Here is an 18,296-nt window from a genome sequence, read left to right as displayed (position 1 = left end):
TTTCAACAAAACTTGGTAGATATATCAAACAGAACCTAAAAGTGGTGCCTTTTGCTATTTGCAGATTTTTGGCATTTTTATTTTTCCCGGTTTCCATGGAAACATTTTGACTTAGTCTCAAAAGTAAGGATTGCTTTCGCTTCCGGAGCATAACTCAAGAACCGCTCAATATTTTTCAACAAAACTTGGTAGATATATCAAACAGATCCTAAAGTGGTGCCTTTTTGCTATTTGCAGATTTTTGGCATTTTTATTTTTCCCGGTTTCCATGGAAACGATTCGACTTAGTCCCAAAAGTGAGGGGTGGGCTTCGCTTCCGAGCATAACTCAAGAACCGCTCAATATTTTTCAACAAAACTTGGTAGATGTATGAAACAGAACCTTTAAGTGGTGCCTTTTGCTATTTGCCGATTTTGGCATTTTTATTTTTCCCGGTTTCCATGGAAACGATTTTCGGACTTAGTCCCAAAAGTGAGGGTGGCTTTTCTTCCTTCCGAGCATAACTCAAGAACCGCTCAATATTTTTCAACAAAACTTGGTAGATATATCAAACAGATCCTTAAGTGGTGCCTTTTGCTATTTGCAGATTTTGGCATTTTATTTTTCCCGGTTTCCATGGAAACTTTTGGACTTAGTCTCAAAAGTGAGGGGTTGGCTTTCGCTTCCAGAGCATAACTCAAGAACCATTCAATATTTTTCAACAAAACTTGGTAGATATATCAAACAGATCCTAAAGTGGTGCCTTTTGCTATTTGCAGATTTTTGGCATTTTTATTTTTCCCGGTTTCCATGGAAACGATTCGGACTTAGTCCCAAAAGTGAGGGGTGGGCTTCGTTTCCGGAGCATAACTCAAGAACCGCTCAATATTTTTCAACAAAACTTGGTAGATGTATGAAACAGAACCTTAAGTGGTGCCTTTGCTATTTGCCGATTTTGGCATTTTTATTTTTCCCGGTTTCCATGGAAACATTTTGGACTTAGTCTCAAAAGTAAGGATTGCTTTCGCTTCCGAGCACAACTCAAAACCATATAATATTTTTCAACAAACTTGATAGATATATCAAACAGATCCTAAAGTTGTGCCTTTTGCTATTTGCAGATTTTGGCATTTTTATTTTTCCCGGTTTCCATGGAAACGATTCGACTTAATCCCAAAAGTGAGGGGTGGGCTTCGCTTCCTCGAGCACAACTCAAAACCTCTCTATATCTTTCAGCAAAACTTGGCAGATATGTGAGGCAGATATTGAAGTGATGCCTTTGCTATTTGCAGATATTTGTGATTTATTATTTTCTCGGTTTCCATGGAAATGATTCGAACTTAGTCTCAAAAGGAAGGGATGGGTTTTGTTTCGAGCACAACGCTAAAACTTCTTAATATCTTTCAGCAAAACTTGGCAGATATGTGAGGCAGATCCCAAAGTGGTGCCTTTTGCTATTTGCAGATTTTTGTCATTTATTTTTTTCATGATTTCCATGGAAACGATTTGCACTTAGTCTAAAAATCAAGCTGGACTTTAAGTAACTGTCAGATGATTTGTTCTTTCAAAGATGTGGGGGCCGGGGATATGTCATGATTTGTTCTTTTCAAATGATGTCATCTGTGTGTAGGAAGGAAATATGTTTCTTCTCTCGAGAATGGCCCTGAGTAGGAATTCCACAAACTCTGTGAATACATGTTACATTGAATTAGAGACATTTTATAACACAGTATCTGTATATTTTGTTTTGGCAACCATAATAATAATTTTCTTTGAAATCTGCACTAAAAAAGTAAGTACTTTTGTCTTAACAAATGCTGAGACGGAAAATAGACATGATGATTAAAAACCAGTGTCTTTGCAAACAAGACTTAGTGTCGACTGATTAGTTACGGAAAAACATGCAGTAATAGGAACAGTGTGGGTTTTTTTAAACTGGAGTGCACCAGTTCAACAAAAGATTATTGATTGTCTGAATTATATTTACCATGTGTTGGTTTCTTGTTCACTGGCTTGGCCTCTTGGTTTAGGCTTAGGGGTAGCTGATTGCCCAGGTGGGTTCTCCAGTTTTGATCACATCTAGGGTATTTAGGTTGTTTTCATTGATGTGAAATGCTGCCATGTACATCCTAAAAATAGCATTAAAGTAGCATTTTTACATTTGCCCAAAACAAAACCCACAAAGAAATACATTATCTGAATGAACATATTTCCCTGATTTCCCATTTTTGAAAGTAGGTTAAAGTTACCTATTAAAAGTTTACATATATATAAAGCTAAAAAAGAAGATGCCACCCAGAAAAAATCTCTATGTTCATCAAATATCATCTTCTAAAATGCCAATCAAGCATCTATATATACAGCTGCCATGATGTTTTTACAAGGGGTCCATAGATACCTAAATTTTATGCCAGTGCAGAGCAGTCATTTTCATTTTATTTATTGTACATTGCCTTAAAGAGAGAAAGAGTGAGAGTCAACATTTTAATCATGCCCAAACACCGCGACGACGACGCTGCGCACGCGCGCATACGCCATGCACGCGACGCGACGCGACGCGACGCGCCACACACGCACGCACGCACGCACACACACACACACACACACACACACACAAAATTCACATACCATTTTAACATGGTAGGGGACCAGTCCCTGGTGGATAATTATCTGATATGACTTGTTTTCTTATTATGTTTTAATAATTATGTGCTCTCTCTCACCACCGCACTCATATGTTGCAAGTTCTCATTTGTCCATGCCCGCCCCCATCCCAATCCCTCCACACACACTCACACCACAAAACACCCAACATTCCGTCTCGGGAAATAGATGACTTGGCCCTACTGGGTAACAGTAACAGTGGCTGTGAAAATATATCTCTCATCGAAAATAGGACATGAGCGCAAATTATGACGTACTTTTCCATGAACTATTTCTTTATACAGCTAGCTAGTACTGGAGAGTTTATGTTGCTCCAAAACAACTACATCTTAAAACTCACCTGCAACCAACGTCGCATCCGGAATGCAACTCTCTCGGTCTCAGTCCCAAGTTGACATTTCGGCCTCTGTGTTTGTTTGGAATGTCGAAAGGAATGCCCGATATATAGCATCCTTATAAAGTTCAAGCTTTGCCTATTCGTATCCATATTTCGCCAGAGGTTAGGTCTCTTTCATAGCACTTCTTTGAAAAGTGTAACGAACACAGATGACCGTGCGTGGTGGGGTTCACAAACTCCGCACGACGACAGTAAACAATCTATGCCCTTCCTCTTGTCAAATAGAATTTCTCAGGAAATGCACATCGGTGTTGTTTACGCATTTGGAAAATCATCAAAACTCGAAGTGCAGTTGTCAGTTTCCAATACATAATCACAACAACGCTTCATTCAAAATATTGCGCGTCGTGTCACTTTCAACTCGATGACGTATACACTACTGAAATGTCAACACACTGAGCGGACTCTCGGGTATGACGTCACACCCACAGACGGCAGACCGCTAAACATAAAAATATGCATACGAGTGGGCGGGGCTAAAGTGGTTTTAGTTTTGGTGCATATTTATAATTTTTACGACTAGTTTTCGTAAATGGATGGTGCAGATGTGGTATATATTCATGTTTGAATGGCATTATGTAATAAAAATGCATAGTTTTTAACCTTTTTAAAAATCCTTTAAGTTAGAGTTGTACTAAGTAGAAACAAAACAGTTACGAATAGGAAGTTTTGGTTTATAAATAACTGTTGTTTTAAAAGATGCACATATGGAAATGTTTTGGTTTCTGAAACAAAGTACTAATAGTTTGGTGATATAGAACATTGAAGTGATATTCTATTTTATTAATTTTTATCTTGAAGACTTGTTATCTGCAGTGTAAACTCTATATGCTCAAATGACTACAAAATTATTTAGAAAATAGCATAAATGAAGTTAACCCAGAAGTTATAAACATATATGATAATACATTTCATTACAGTTCCTGACATTAAAACCCGTGAAGGTCCGGGGTAGAATATTGATTTTCAGTAACCCATGCTTGTCGTAAGAGGCGACTAACGGGATCCAGTGGTCAGGCTCGCTGGCTTGGTTGACACATGTCATCGGTTCCCAATTGCGTAGATCGATGTTCATGCTGTTGATCACTGGATTGTCTGGTCCATACACTATTATTTACAGACCGCCACAATATAGCTGGAATATTGCTGAGTGCGGCATAAAACTAAACTCAGTCACTCCTGACATTAACGAAGAAAAGATAGTAAATATTGTGATATATATATAGTGGATCATCATGATTATTGTGAAAGTACACAGCTATGTTGTTGTTATACATATTTCGAAAATATTTATTGCTTGTGATGACTTCCTCCATGTTTGATCATCTGAGAGAGAAGGTTGGTGGTGTGGCCAACTGGTTGCATCATTCCAAAATACATCAGAAGATAGCACTTACCTTTAATGATAAAACAAAGTCTGCAGGGCGTGTTAGAATGATTCATAGATTCACTGATGGCTCTGTTTATTCCATAAACATGATAAAGGTAAACCTTGCAACATGTGTTGTTGATTAGCAAAAAGATTAGACATGTTGAAGTTTTTAATGGGATATATCATTAACTCTGTTATTTTGCTGAATACAATTGGCATTTGGTCGGTTTTTTTAATCAATCAACATTTGATTGTAATTTATTGTATATTCCTCTATATCATTAACACATTTAAAAATACTTCATTACAGCATTTAAGAAGACAAATCGTCAAAGTCTTTGAAAATAGATCAACAATAATACCATGCTAACTGGCCAAAAATGTGTTGTGACTGATTTTAAACCTTTTTCTATGTAAATAACTTAAAGGAGGGCACATTAGGCCTAGTAATTTAAGTGACCAAAACTATATGACAGAGTTATGACCCTTAGGCCTACCAGGATCCATGCAACGTGTGTTTGTTTCCTGGAGTCTTCCTGGTTTTCCCAGAAACATCTTGAAAAATATGCTAGTTCATGAAAATCACTTTTTCCTACCAGAATCAATTTTTCAAAATGGAATGTCCAATTTTCCGAAACATGTCAGACCTTCTTTTCATTTTACTTATCCGAATATGTAAGATACCTGCTTCATCTGAATTGAGACCAAAACAATATTTTCACATTTTTTCACTTTTACCCTATACCGGACCCTCATTGGAAAATGTGCTACTTCCTCAAATATGCTTGCAGCAAAGGCATAGTCTGCCTTTCAAGTTTACAGTTATGTCATAAATGAAGTAACCAGGAAGATGAATAACACTTTATTTGGATGATTACCATGATTCACACAGTCACATGAGGATGCTTTCAGGAAGTGAATCACATCCAGTCAAACAAGCAAACACCCTTTATACAAGTATCCCCATGACTTAATGGAACCCAAACAATGTGTTCAAAATTGTCATGCCCTGTGGTGTATAAGAATTGGCACAGGCATGTACATATTTCTGGCATAGTGCCCTTGAACATGTTGAGAAGTGCCTGAAGGTTTATTTAGAATTTTTCTTATATTACTGGTATATAAGGAATGTTATAAAACGTGGAGAATTTAAAGAGAAAGATTCAGATGGTCAGTCCTTTAAAGGAACTGATGACTCTGCATGTTCCGATTCTAAGTATTTGTGCCTGTTTCTGGTTTCTTATTGTGGTTTCTTTTCTCAGTTACGTATGAATAAGTGAGTGAATTAGGTTTTACGCCGCTTTTAACCACATGGTTAAAGCGTTCGCTCGTCATGCCGAAGACCCGGGTTCGATTCCCCACATGGGTAAGTGAGTGAGTTAGGTTTTACGCCGCTTTTAGCAAAATTCCAGCAAGATCACTTGCAATGAGCTTCACACATCATACCCATATGGGGAAATGAACACAGGTCTTCGGTGTAATAAGTGAACGCTTTAACCACAGCTACCCCACCACCCCAGTTAGCTTGAAGCAACAGCTGTTAGCAGATGGGTAGTGAATGAATCAAATGTTGGCCTTCAGATCAGAAGCATTAAACTTGGGAAAAAGTTCGTGATAAGAATTTCAGTAATTTTCGAATATTCTCAACATAGACACAAATACCATTTCAATGGGGGCCATCTATTTCTTGTAAAGATCTATGGATGAGATATTTTGGTTATTGTGGGACCCTAAGTTTTACATGAATGTGTGTCTGTGGCTCTTTGTGCAAGCTGGAACTTATGCTGGTTTCATATCAATTGTTCGTTCACTGAAATATGATGGTAATCATGGATACTGAACCAGAGCTAGCCAGTCCTTGTTTTAACACCTTAAACTCAGCAGGGTTTCGAGTATAGTGTTGGGAATTGGTTAAAATCTCAAAATTGATGATTGGCTCATTACAACCAATCAATCATCGAAAATGATTGGTTAGCGTCATTTATCAAATTTGTTAATGCACACAAAAAATAAGGGAAAAAACACGTTCTTTGGGGTTTTTTGTGCAAAATTTCACATCTTTAAAGGATGACTAGTATGTTAGGAACATTTGGTGTCTTTAAGATAAATTCAATCATGACTTGGAACGAGCTTGTAGTGCTTATGAAATGTAACAGACAAAACCAACCTTGTGAAAAATATTGTTAATGAAAACAAGTTGTGTTCGATTATGAGAAAACATGATCAATTGCTTGGTCGTTTAGTCACTGTGACCAATCTTCGATTATTTCAATTAATCGGAACACCACTATTCGAGAATCATCTTATTCTTTTAAAATGTCCTTGGATTTGACACAGCCAGGGGATTGAATTACCATCTATTCTCTGTGATAAAACCACTGAGGCCAATTAAGTAAATACAATGTTCCAGTTGCAGAAATGTCTGATGTTGAAAATGGCAACTGTAGAATCATGTACAGAAGCTTAACTTAAAATATCATATGAAAGCAATTGCAAGGCCTTATAGTCTGTTCCTCAAACTTAGGAAAATCTGAAGTGAAAGTAATTAGCACTGTCATTGTTTCACAAGTGTATGGGGGAGGTGGGGTAGCCTAGTGGTTAAAGCGTTGGCTCATCAAGCCGAAGACCCGGGTTCGATTCCCCACATGGGTACAATGTGTGAAGCCCATTTCTGGTGTTCCCCGCCGTGATATTGCTGGAATATTGCTAAATGCGGCGTAAAGCTAAACTCACTCACTCACAAGTGTATGTAATGTGTGTGGTAATTCCGGATGTTGACAGTAAGTTGAGGCCTCTCTGTCTTTGTTTGCTGCAGATTCAGGAGTACCAGTTTTATAGTGGACAGGAAAGCAGTATCACCCTGACTAACTCTGATTGGCAGTGTCACAAGCTATGCGAACATCTGGATCATGCCCTCCTGCATGGGTAAGATAACTTATGATGAATTCTTTAAACCATTGAGCCATGATTTTACATGTTATACACTGGATATAACCATGATAACCCGAGAAGGTCTGGGTTAGAATTTGTCTTCAGCAACCCATGCTTGTCGTAAGAGGTGACTAACGGAATCAAGCAATCAGGCTCGCAGACTTGGTTAACACATGTCATCGTATCCCAGTTGTGTGGAATGATACTTATGCTGTTGATCACTGGATTGTTTGGTCCAGACTCGATTATTAACAGGCCCCTGCGATATAGCAGTAATATTGCTGAGTGTAGCCTTAAACAAGAAACCAAACCAAACAAAGACAGTAGGTATCGATAATTTTCTTTGGGTGGTCAACATAATTTTGCTGTTTACTTTCCAGGATCCATTCTGTTGAGTTTTGGAGAAATTCTCCATTTATGCTGTTTCTGGTAAATTTTGATAAGCATATATTCGTGTTCTACCCAAGTGAGTCACGTGTCGCATAACCTCATAAATATTGTCTGACAGACAATGATGCACATCTGTGTAGTTGAGTTCATTCATCTGTGAAAAGAAAAAAAAGTAACATAACAAAATAGCAAAATTACAAATTTTCCCAAATTGTAATTAGATTAAAATTCTTGATAATTCTCTGTTGTAGCCTTGTTGATAAAAAAACTCTCATCATATCATCATATTAAATCGGAATAGATAGCTTTGAAAACAGAGAATCTCACCCAAGAATCTTTCGGTGTGTAATATTTCAACACGTGTTGTAAAAACATTAAGAGTCTGAGGCTTGGCATGCATTTGTTTTGTTTTTCCCACTTGTGTTGATATTTTGACAGTGAGGTTCTACTATCCAAAATCATTCTCCCAACTTCCTTTAGTTGGACAAGAAGACTGACTGACTGAGTATGGTTTTATACCACTTTTAGCAATATTCCAGCAATATCACGGCAGGGGACACCAGGAAAGGGCTTGACACCCGTTAGAGCTGTGTATCGTGGCCTAAGTGGCGAGACAATAAATCCCAATACCAGTTTAATGAGGCGAGACGATATATCATGAAAGTATTGGCAAGGAACCTGTGAGACAATTATCATCACGATACGATACATATCCCGATAATTTACAATTTCTGATAACAGAACGTAAATAATAGATAAAATGAATGAAACTTTATTTGTTAAACAACACAACTTGTGTTACATTCACACACACTTAAAAAGCTGTTCATCTAATAAAGTTTCAGCATTTAATGCTCAAGAAAGTACAGTCAAACATATTCAGTATACCTTGATCTAATATATGTAAATTTGAAACTGAAGTTTCCCTTGGGAAGTTGTGTTTCTGCACCAATGCTTTTACAAACAATTCAACATAATTTATGTCAGAATACAGAATTACTGAAAAAAACTCTTAAGTATGCTTTCTAAATTTTATCTTTTCTTTGTTCCCTTCTTTAAGAAAGCTAAGACATCGTTCATAGTTGTTAATAAATAGTGTTATTTGTCAAACAACTAAAACATATTTCAATTTCTTGAATACAAATATTCTACAGTTTCACAGAGCAAAATGTTCACACTCTTTGACTTATACCAACTCCTTTGTTCATGTAACAAAGATAACAGACACAAACAAATTCCTATCAGGTTCAATTTGTTTTTAAAATTTCAGAAGAATTTCAAAGAGATTCCCTTTCCATTCTTAATGCAATACTCTTTACAACTTTAAGTAGTATTTAAGTTGTATCGGGATATATCGTCTCTTGTGGTGATACATCGATGTATCATGGACCCTCGTGATATATATCCTGATATATTGCCTAAATGTGTTTTGTATGGATGCACTCGTGTCGCGTAGTTGACAATGCAAGCATCGATACTATCAATAAATCATTACACCACTATAATGTTGGGAATCAAACCTGGGCCTTCTACGTGGAGAGCGAACGCTTTAACCACTAGGCTACCCCCACCGCCCCTCTGGACAAGAAGATCAGCTAGTGACCAGAAGAGCAAACCAGACTCAACGGCAGAGAGATAAGTCATTTCGATGACATCACAATGATCAGCCAGGGTTTTACCTTGACTCACAAACATGGGGCTCCTGGGGACCCCCAATTATTAGTTTTAGGGGTCCATGCAGGCAATGTAAGGGTCCCGTGAAGTAACAGTGTTGAGAACTGTATGTTTTGAATCATGTGAACTGATGGGTAAAATGATGCAAGTAACTGCTCTGAAACAAGCAAACACTCAGCAAAGTCATAGATGTGTTGTGGGTACAATGAATAATATTGTGCAGTTGTGAACTGTTTTTCCACATCCATTCTTTACATTTTTGTGTACTGGACGTACATTTGCACTTCACGTAAAACCCTAATCAGCTAAGCAAAATCTGCCTTTCTTAATGTTTCTTTTCTATTTTACAGTTACATTAGCAGAGATGCCAACCTCTACAATTTTATCGTAGTCAATACGAATTTTAGCCTCAAACTATCATTTTATGCCAATGCGATTGCACTAGAAATTCTACAAATTTTAAGAACGTTCATTAAAATTCGAATATGTAGACAAAAACATATATTTTTGTCGATTAAATACATTTTCGCCAAAAAGAGACAACAAGAAGAAATGTACCGCTGATAATTTGGAAATCTGCTTTTGGAGGAATGTGAAATTAAAGCTTCACTCTTGATTAGTTTCATACTATCTTTCTCAGAATCCTTCATGATTTGAAGTATTTAGTTGACTACTAGTTTTATGGTCAAACTACTAATTTTGATCCTTGAAACTATTATTTGCAACACTTTGGGGTTGGCATCTCTGCATTAGGACTGTCCATAACAAAATACCAGACAGAATATGAATACAGTCGGACCCTGTATATCCGGAAACCCCGCCTTCCGGACGATATTAAGGTGACGCGAAACTTACCTTCAGTAATTGTACTCGCTTAGCCGGACCCGGCACTTCCGGACCCGGATGGGGAATTTTCAAACCATTCCCATAGATTTCCATTGAAAAAGGATCCTGTTATTCGGACGGAAAGCTCTGTACACATGTACATATGCATGTGTATGTTATCGCCTGACTAAGTGTATTCTTTGTAAACTCTCTCGGCAGGCGTTTGATGTGAATTGATTATTTCCCATCAAAACACTAGGGACGTGTGCCACTTGAGTTGTTAATTAGGATTTGGCAGGTGTGAGAACATCTCATCAGTAACGAAAACACATGCTAATTATCCCCCTCAATGCATTTTGCAGGGGGTATTAAAATGGACTCCGTCCGTGCGTGCGTCCGTCCGTGTCTCCGTCCGTCTGTGCACATTTGTCTTTTCCGGAGCAGAACTCTAAAACCGTTCAATATTTCTTCACCAAACTTGGCACATACATGGATCTGGTGGTGTACTGGTGCCTTTTGGTAGTTTTGGAATTCTGAATAAAATATTTTTGGCATTTCCATGGCAACAAGTTTGACTTAGCCTGAAATTGTGGTAGTGCTCTTTTCCGGAGCAGAACTCTAAAACCGTTCAATATTTCTTCACCAAACTTGGCACATAGATAGATCTGGTGGTGTACTGGTGCCTTTTGGTAGTTTTGGAATTCTGAATAAAATATTTTTGGCGTTTCCATGGCAACAAGTTAGACTTCGCCTGAAATTGTGTTAGTGCTCTTTTCCGGAGCAGAACTCTAAAACTGTTCACTATTTCTTCACCAAACTTGGCACATAGATAGATCTGGTGGTGTACTTGTGCCTTTTGGTAGTTTTGGATTTCTGAATAAAATATTTTTGGCATTTCCATGGCAACAAGTTTGACTTAGACTGAAATTGGTGATAGTGCTCCTTTCTGGATCATAACTTTAAAAAACGTTCAATACTCTCCTTCCACTTTTCTATATACACACCTAAATATTTGACATAATCATAACTCGTAGACATAATCATGAAGAGTATTTTGCCTTTGCGGGGGATATTGATGACTTTGTCTTCTTGTTAGGATTAAGATTAACTACATTGTAATTGTACTATATAGTATGACCAGAAATTATTGAGAATTTTAGGAATATTTTTCTTTGGATTTCTAGTATAAACAACCTTGACCAGCTATCGCTTGGTTTCATTCAAGAGAGACAACTCCGTTAATCCTTTTTCATTAGTTTGTGAAGAGTTATCCCCCTTTGTTTACTTGCTAGCAGACAACATTTTTAGTGATCCTCAGTATGGATGATTTAGAGAAGAGGAAGTTGATTTTAGAGTATTATAACAAGGACTTCAGATCAGCTAAATTGATTTCAAGTAGAACAGGCATCCCTTTGTCCACTGTTTATCGTGTTTTGAAAAATATTGCAAATGGATATGGCATTGAGCACCAGGGAGGTGCATGTAGGCCCAGAAAATTGACTGTCGTTGACAGGAGGCGGCTTGGTATTCTTGTTTCTAAAAACAAACGAAGGAGTTTAGAAAACTTAAGGCTGGATATGATTGATAGAGGAACTGTGGCTGTCTGTAAAGAGACTGCATGAAATGGGTTGGCAGAAAAGTCGAGGAATTCCATCACCGATCATGAAACCTGAACAAAAGGAGTGAAGGTTGAACTGGTGCTTACAGCATAGAAATTTTAACTGGGACAATGTGATTTTCTCAGATGAAAGTTCTGTGTGGCTGTTTCCTAATACACTGAAGTTCTGGACCAAACAAACTGAAAAACCTTTGTATCAGCACCAAAAGTACAGTCCGAAATTTAACATGTGAGGTGGCTTACCTGTGTTAGGGGCAACGCCCCTCTGTGTATTTGAAGGGAATATGAACAGTGAGCGGTACACAGATATTCTCGAGGGACATTTACTTCCATCTGCTCACATGTTCTATGGAAATTTTTAGATTTTCCAGCAGGACAACGACCCAAACCATCTTTCAAAGCATTCACAGCCTGGTTTCTGACCCAAAATATGACATTATTAGATTGGCCAAGCTATAGCTCTGACCTAAATCCAATAGAAAATGTTTGGGGACTTATGAAGGAAAGTGTCAATAAGAAAAATCTGACAAATATTGCTGAAATGAAAGAAGAGGTGGTCCGATATTGGGACAGCATGGACCACGACTTTCTAACTTCTTTGATCAGTAGTATGCCCCGCCGCATTGAAGCCTGCATTGCTGCCCATGGTGACTTGACAAAATACTAACTGTTCACCTGTCTTTGAATCTGGAGTTATGTTCTGCTAATATTCACATTTAATACGTGAGTAATGAGTGAAAAAAATATAAAAATTACAATCTTAAATTATCAATAATTTCTGGTTGTACTGTATATAACGTCTCATCAATATGCATCGTCATTTGATTCATCAGTACGTTTTGCTTGTTTGATCCAGTTAACTGGACACCTCGCTATCCAGACGATTTCCGAGTGTAACGAAAATGTCCGGATAAACAGGGTTCGACTGTAAATTAATTTTTTGTTTATCCCATAAGTCGAAGTTGTTTTGTATCCCATGAATCATGAATAATGAAACATGTATGAGTATATGTGAGATGGGAAATGTCTATTGTTGTTCTGGTAAACAGATTTGGGTGTGTCTTGAGTTTGCATGTATAAAAATATATGTAATTATGAAGTGCAGTTTTGCTATTTCAGTACAGTTTATGAATGATTAGGCTGTTTCTGACTCACCAGTGTCATGTTTCTAGGTTGCGCCATGTCACCCATGGTTACTGGAGGATGGTGAACGAGTTTACCAGAAAAAATGCCATAAAGGACATCGAGAGAATCCAGAATGTCACAACCGATCTAGGAAGAGGTAAATGTTTGAGTATTTCACTGGCTCTCTTTATCAATGTGCATGTGAATCGTGATAGACTTTGCCATCTTAATCCTGTTGGTTTACTGTTATAATGGCCTGGGACAGGTAGACATTTCGGAGACAGGTACCGAGGTAGCATTACCTGATCCCATCTGGGTACCTGTTGGTTCACTGTTTGGGCTGGGACAGGTAGACATTTCGGAGACAGGTACCAAGGTAGCATTACCTGATCCCATCTGGGTACCTGTTACACTTTTTCCCATTCATTCCCATACTTACATGACATTCATGGTGACTGAAGCTCCAAAATGTGGAATCATAAATTGTTGAAATTCTAAATTTAATTCCTTACAGGTTTTACCCTACACTGGTGCACTTTCTTCAAATTAAAATTTGGTTGTTAAATATTTGAATTTAATTTCTATTTTCAGTGAAACAAAAGTAAATTCAAATATGAATGTTCGATTCAAATGCACAACCTCACTTACTTGATGAGTGCTTATTTGATGTTGATTAATGGACACAGATGACTCTCTGCTCGGGAGATGCGGCAATTTGCCAGAACTCCTTAGGTTTGAATCCAATATTCAACTTGGTTGGTGTGCACCATTCCTATGCTAATGATTGAATGTCAAGGCAGGGCTCCAGATAAGGGGCGTATGTACGGATAAAAAATATGCACGATACCAGTGTATGAAATAAGGCCCGTCTGACCACCCGAGACTGGCTAGATTTCTGTCAGGCGGTCTAATTTTACAGCTAGCCAGCCCGATGGACGGGTGAAAAAAAAAATTCAGATAACGTGTCCAATGGCACTGTCTATTTAGTATATAAGAAGGACTGGTTAAATCTCTTCTGAGCTGGTAAGTTTTTGAAGTTACCAGCCCAAATGGCTAGCTAGGTTTTTGGCATATTTCATACAATGACGATACGATAGGAGATACGATAGGAAATACATTAGAAAACGTAGCAGATACGCACCACAGCAATGGTATACGGTCTTAGAATCATTTACAGACATACTTATCTGAAAAAGTATTGTTTTATTGTTTATTGACCTGTTTACACAAGACAAGCAATGTTGTGGTGCATATATGAAATGAAACACAAGATTACTGATAGTCCTGTAATTCTATTCAGTGCTCTAAATGTACTTTAGTTTTTCCAGTACTCCTGCATTGAAAAAATAAGGAGTACGTACTCCTGATGTTGAAAGTTTATCTGGAGCCCTGTCAAGGGGTCACAGCCAAATTATTAGACTGACACTTAGTCTCTGGATATGGATGACTTTGATAGAAACAAATAATATCACATTTGAACAGGTGCCCCAGTGAGATGGGAAATGAACCTGAAGAAAATCTACACAAGCTGTTTTGCACTTTCACATTACAGAAAGGGCTTGGCAGAAGAGAAAATAATGTAGTTTCGGGAATGTGGGACTACCATAATGTTAAAAATGTGTTGAACCGTACTCAATTGTTCTCTCTCTTGATCATGAAGTTGACAATCTATGATATAGCTGTCATATCACTTAAAGGTCACATGCAACATAAAACACAACTTTGCAGATTCTGATACCTTTCGGTATGGACTTACCGAAACAAATCATCAAAAATGCAAATTGAACTTATAAAGTTGAAAAATAACGCGATGAAAAAACCCGCGCGAAATCGGAGTTCAAACGATTCACTAATTTTCTCCCGACTTTTCGGGGTAAAACTGGTTTCAACAGCTGGGCTGCGCTCATAGCACGTGCGCAGTGAAATAGGTTCGCGCAACTTGGAAGCGGGCTGTCCGGTGAATACTCGGTGAAGGCTTTGGTGTGAGCTGTTTTCCTAATGTTTTGTTGATATCTCACAGGCGCGACAGTAAATAAAGTGTTTATATAATTTCATTTGTCTATTTCACCACACGTTCTTCTTACCGAGTCACTTTCTCAGTTCGATACTTAAACGCAATGTCATTATTTAGCGTTGACAGAATTTCTAACTGTGATATAGATATGTCGTTGTCACACACAAAACTCAATGTCTTGTTTTATTCACACCTGTGTGTCTGCCTGCCTGTCTGCTAATGACCATATTCAATACACAACTGTGATCACTGACCACATGCAATTTGAACTTAACACCAATCAGGCTATACACCATAAACAAAAGGCATTGATTTATGGCCCGAGTTCGGTCTCTGTCACATTATGTAATTACACAGACAGGCAGGTGTGATACTTGAACCCATGACATGTTTTGATGTCTGTTGATTGCAAAATGTTATACACAAAAAATGAGCATGTATTTACAAAACCCAACATCTCTATATATACACACACAATGAGCCGTGTGGGCATCTGCAAATGAACCAGCCGTTACACTTGAGTGCACACCCACCCGCTCTGACTGGGTTCGGTATCCCGGCTGCTTCGTTTCTTGGGAAGTAAACCCAAGTACACAATATTGCACTTTTGATTTGCGATTGTACGCTTATAATTTTGTTTATATGTTTTTTCATAACCAGCAATGTATATTATATGTCATGAATAAGTGATAATTGTGTTTTAATTATGTTTGATTTTTTGGTTGCATGTGACCTTTAAGTTAAACAGGGTACAAATTCAAACTCAAACTCAACAATGAACAGTGTCCTGCTATGTATTTAGACAATGATAATTTTGCTATCAGTTCAGTAAATCTGTCCTCAGTGATGATAATGTTCTCTCCATTTGTTGTATTGTGTACACACATCAAGGAAATAGTTCCCTCTCAAAATCAATAATCGTCACTATCAAGCTGAGTGTCTTTTTATGTCAAATATATCACCACGAGTTGACAAAGTTACAATTATCTGAGGCTTGCCGTGGACATTTTTACTTTTATCAATGAGCGTTGATATATTTGATATCAGTAGACACGAGGGTGAGATTCTATTTATCATCAAAAATCACTCTTCATTAGTTTTCAGTTAAAAATGTACATCTCTGAACACAGTACTGCCATTAGACATGCACTGCAGTGATGTCATAGCATTGTGACGTCATCAAGTTTATGATGTCATCAAGTTCATGACATCATAGCGTTGTCAGAGCATGGTACAAAAGCTATTGTCAAAACGATAGCTCCTAGGAGATATCGTTTGATCTCACACAAGCAATATCTCGTGTGCAACACAGTTTGGGATGATATAAACAGTTTTCTGGCAATCATGTTCTTGTGTGTCGACTCATGGGATTTAGTGTTCAGAACAGCTGACAAGGCAGATGCATGTCATCGTATCCCAGTTGCATGGATATTTTTAGGATATCAGGAATATAATAGCAGGAACATTGCTGAGTGCAGTGTTAAACAACAAGAAAACAACGTCTTTGATGGGCATTTTAGAAGTTGAGTTGATGAAGAATAATGACAATTATTATAGATATACAACTTCTTTTATTCTGAGACATGGAGACGTGGCAATCACCACAGAATAAAAGAAGTTGTATATCCATAGTAATTGTCATTATTCTTCATCAACTCAACTTCTAAAATGTCTACCAAAGAAGTCATATGTCGTCTACATGGAGACGTGGCAATCACCACAGCATAAAAGAAATTGTATATCCATAATAATTGTCATTATTCTTCAAGAAGAAAGCAAGCAGTGGTAATATTCACGATTTAAGAATGCCTCTAAAAGTATTCAAGAGTATAACATTAGATTGACACAGATGTATGGAAAGTGACTTGTATCCAAGCACTACAAATAAATGATAGGACTTATGACTTCTCATGAAGCAGATCATCATGTTGTAATTGTCTATGTCACAGGGAAGGTGGATCTTCACAGCTACGTGTAGTATGACAGTGATGCAGATCATTATGTTGTAATTGTCTATGTCACAGGGAAGGTGGATCTTCACAGCTATGTGTAGTATGACAGTGATGCAGATCATTATGTTCTAATTGTCTATGTCACAAGGAAGGTGGATCTTCATGGTTGACTGTTGTATGACAGTGATGCAGATCATTATGTTGTAATTATTTATGTCACAGGGAAGGTGGATCTTCACAGCTATGTGTAGTATGACAGTGATGCAGATCATTATGTTGTAATTGTCTATGTCACAGGGAAGGTGGATCTTCACAGCTATGTGTAGTATGACAGTGATACAGATCATTATGTTGTAATTGTCTATGTCACAGGGAAGGTGGATCTTCACAGCTATGTGTAGTATGACAGTGATGCAGATCATTATGTTGTAATTATTTATGTCACAAGGAAGGTGGATCTTCATGGTTGACTGTTGTATGATAATGATCCAGGTCATGGCATCCTCACTGTCTTTATAACAGGAAGGGCATGGATCTTCATGGCCCTGAACGAAAACCTCCTGGAGAGTTACCTCAAATGCATTGCAGACAACTCCAAGTTTGTCAAGAAATTCTATGTGAAGGAAGCACTTGTTCTTGACGATCAAGTAAGTTTAAAAATCAATTCACAGTTAATTCATTGTGATCACAACACTGCCCTAATATCAAGTGCAGTTATTATTCATCAATATCCAATGTGGAACGACAAATATGTCAACAGGTTCTAGAAATGAACCCTCAGTCAACTTTAACCACCTTGTCTTAATTAAGGATACATGGGTTCTGGACCCAGTGAGATAAAAAAATTGAAATAATACACCAATATTTCTATATCAGGGCTGAGAAATTTTTATTGTGATCAAGAAAACCACCACAGAACACAGTTACAGTGAACTATGTTTATAATCAATGAGTGAGTGAGTGAGTATGGCTTAACGCCTCTTTAAGCAATATTCCAGCAATATCACGGCGGGGGACACCAGAAATGGGCTTCACACATTGTACTCATGTGGGGAATCGAACCCAGGTCTTCAGTGTGACGAGCCCACATTTTACTCTGAAGCACCAGATGAAGTTTCATATCATCCAGAGTCCACGCTTCTAAAGACTCTGTACACACTAGCAAAGCATTCAGGACATCTTGATAATGAATATGACTGGGGAGTTCTGAATCAAAATAAATAAAGCCATGCTATCACATTGTTGTGGATGTTATGAAATCCTATTGTTCTTGGGTGTCAAAGCAGCCACACCTGAATGGATGAACTCTCAAGGGTATCCAGTGAACAAACTCAAAGTGATCACTTGTTTTAATT

At 37.8% G+C, this 18,296-nt stretch overlaps 1 protein-coding gene across 1 annotated transcript in view; it reads left to right on the top strand.

Moving 5' to 3' along the window:
• Positions 1 to 18,296, top strand: part of LOC124280959 (pleckstrin homology domain-containing family M member 2-like) — a 57,977-nt gene that overhangs the window by 5,602 nt on the left and 34,079 nt on the right. The window contains exons 2-4 of the mRNA XM_046716969.1: positions 7,228 to 7,337; positions 13,023 to 13,132; positions 17,464 to 17,588. Coding sequence (XP_046572925.1) covers positions 7,228 to 7,337; positions 13,023 to 13,132; positions 17,464 to 17,588 — 345 coding nt within the window. The remainder of the gene's footprint in view (positions 1 to 7,227; positions 7,338 to 13,022; positions 13,133 to 17,463; positions 17,589 to 18,296) is intronic.

This window comes from Haliotis rubra, unplaced genomic scaffold (assembly GCF_003918875.1).
Source record: "Haliotis rubra isolate DU_JTF1 unplaced genomic scaffold, ASM391887v1 Scf277, whole genome shotgun sequence".
In the NCBI taxonomy this organism is placed as follows: Eukaryota; Metazoa; Mollusca; class Gastropoda; order Lepetellida; family Haliotidae; genus Haliotis; species Haliotis rubra.
Note: the sequence above shows the minus strand (reverse complement) of the source record. Positions and strands in the feature narration are given on the sequence as shown.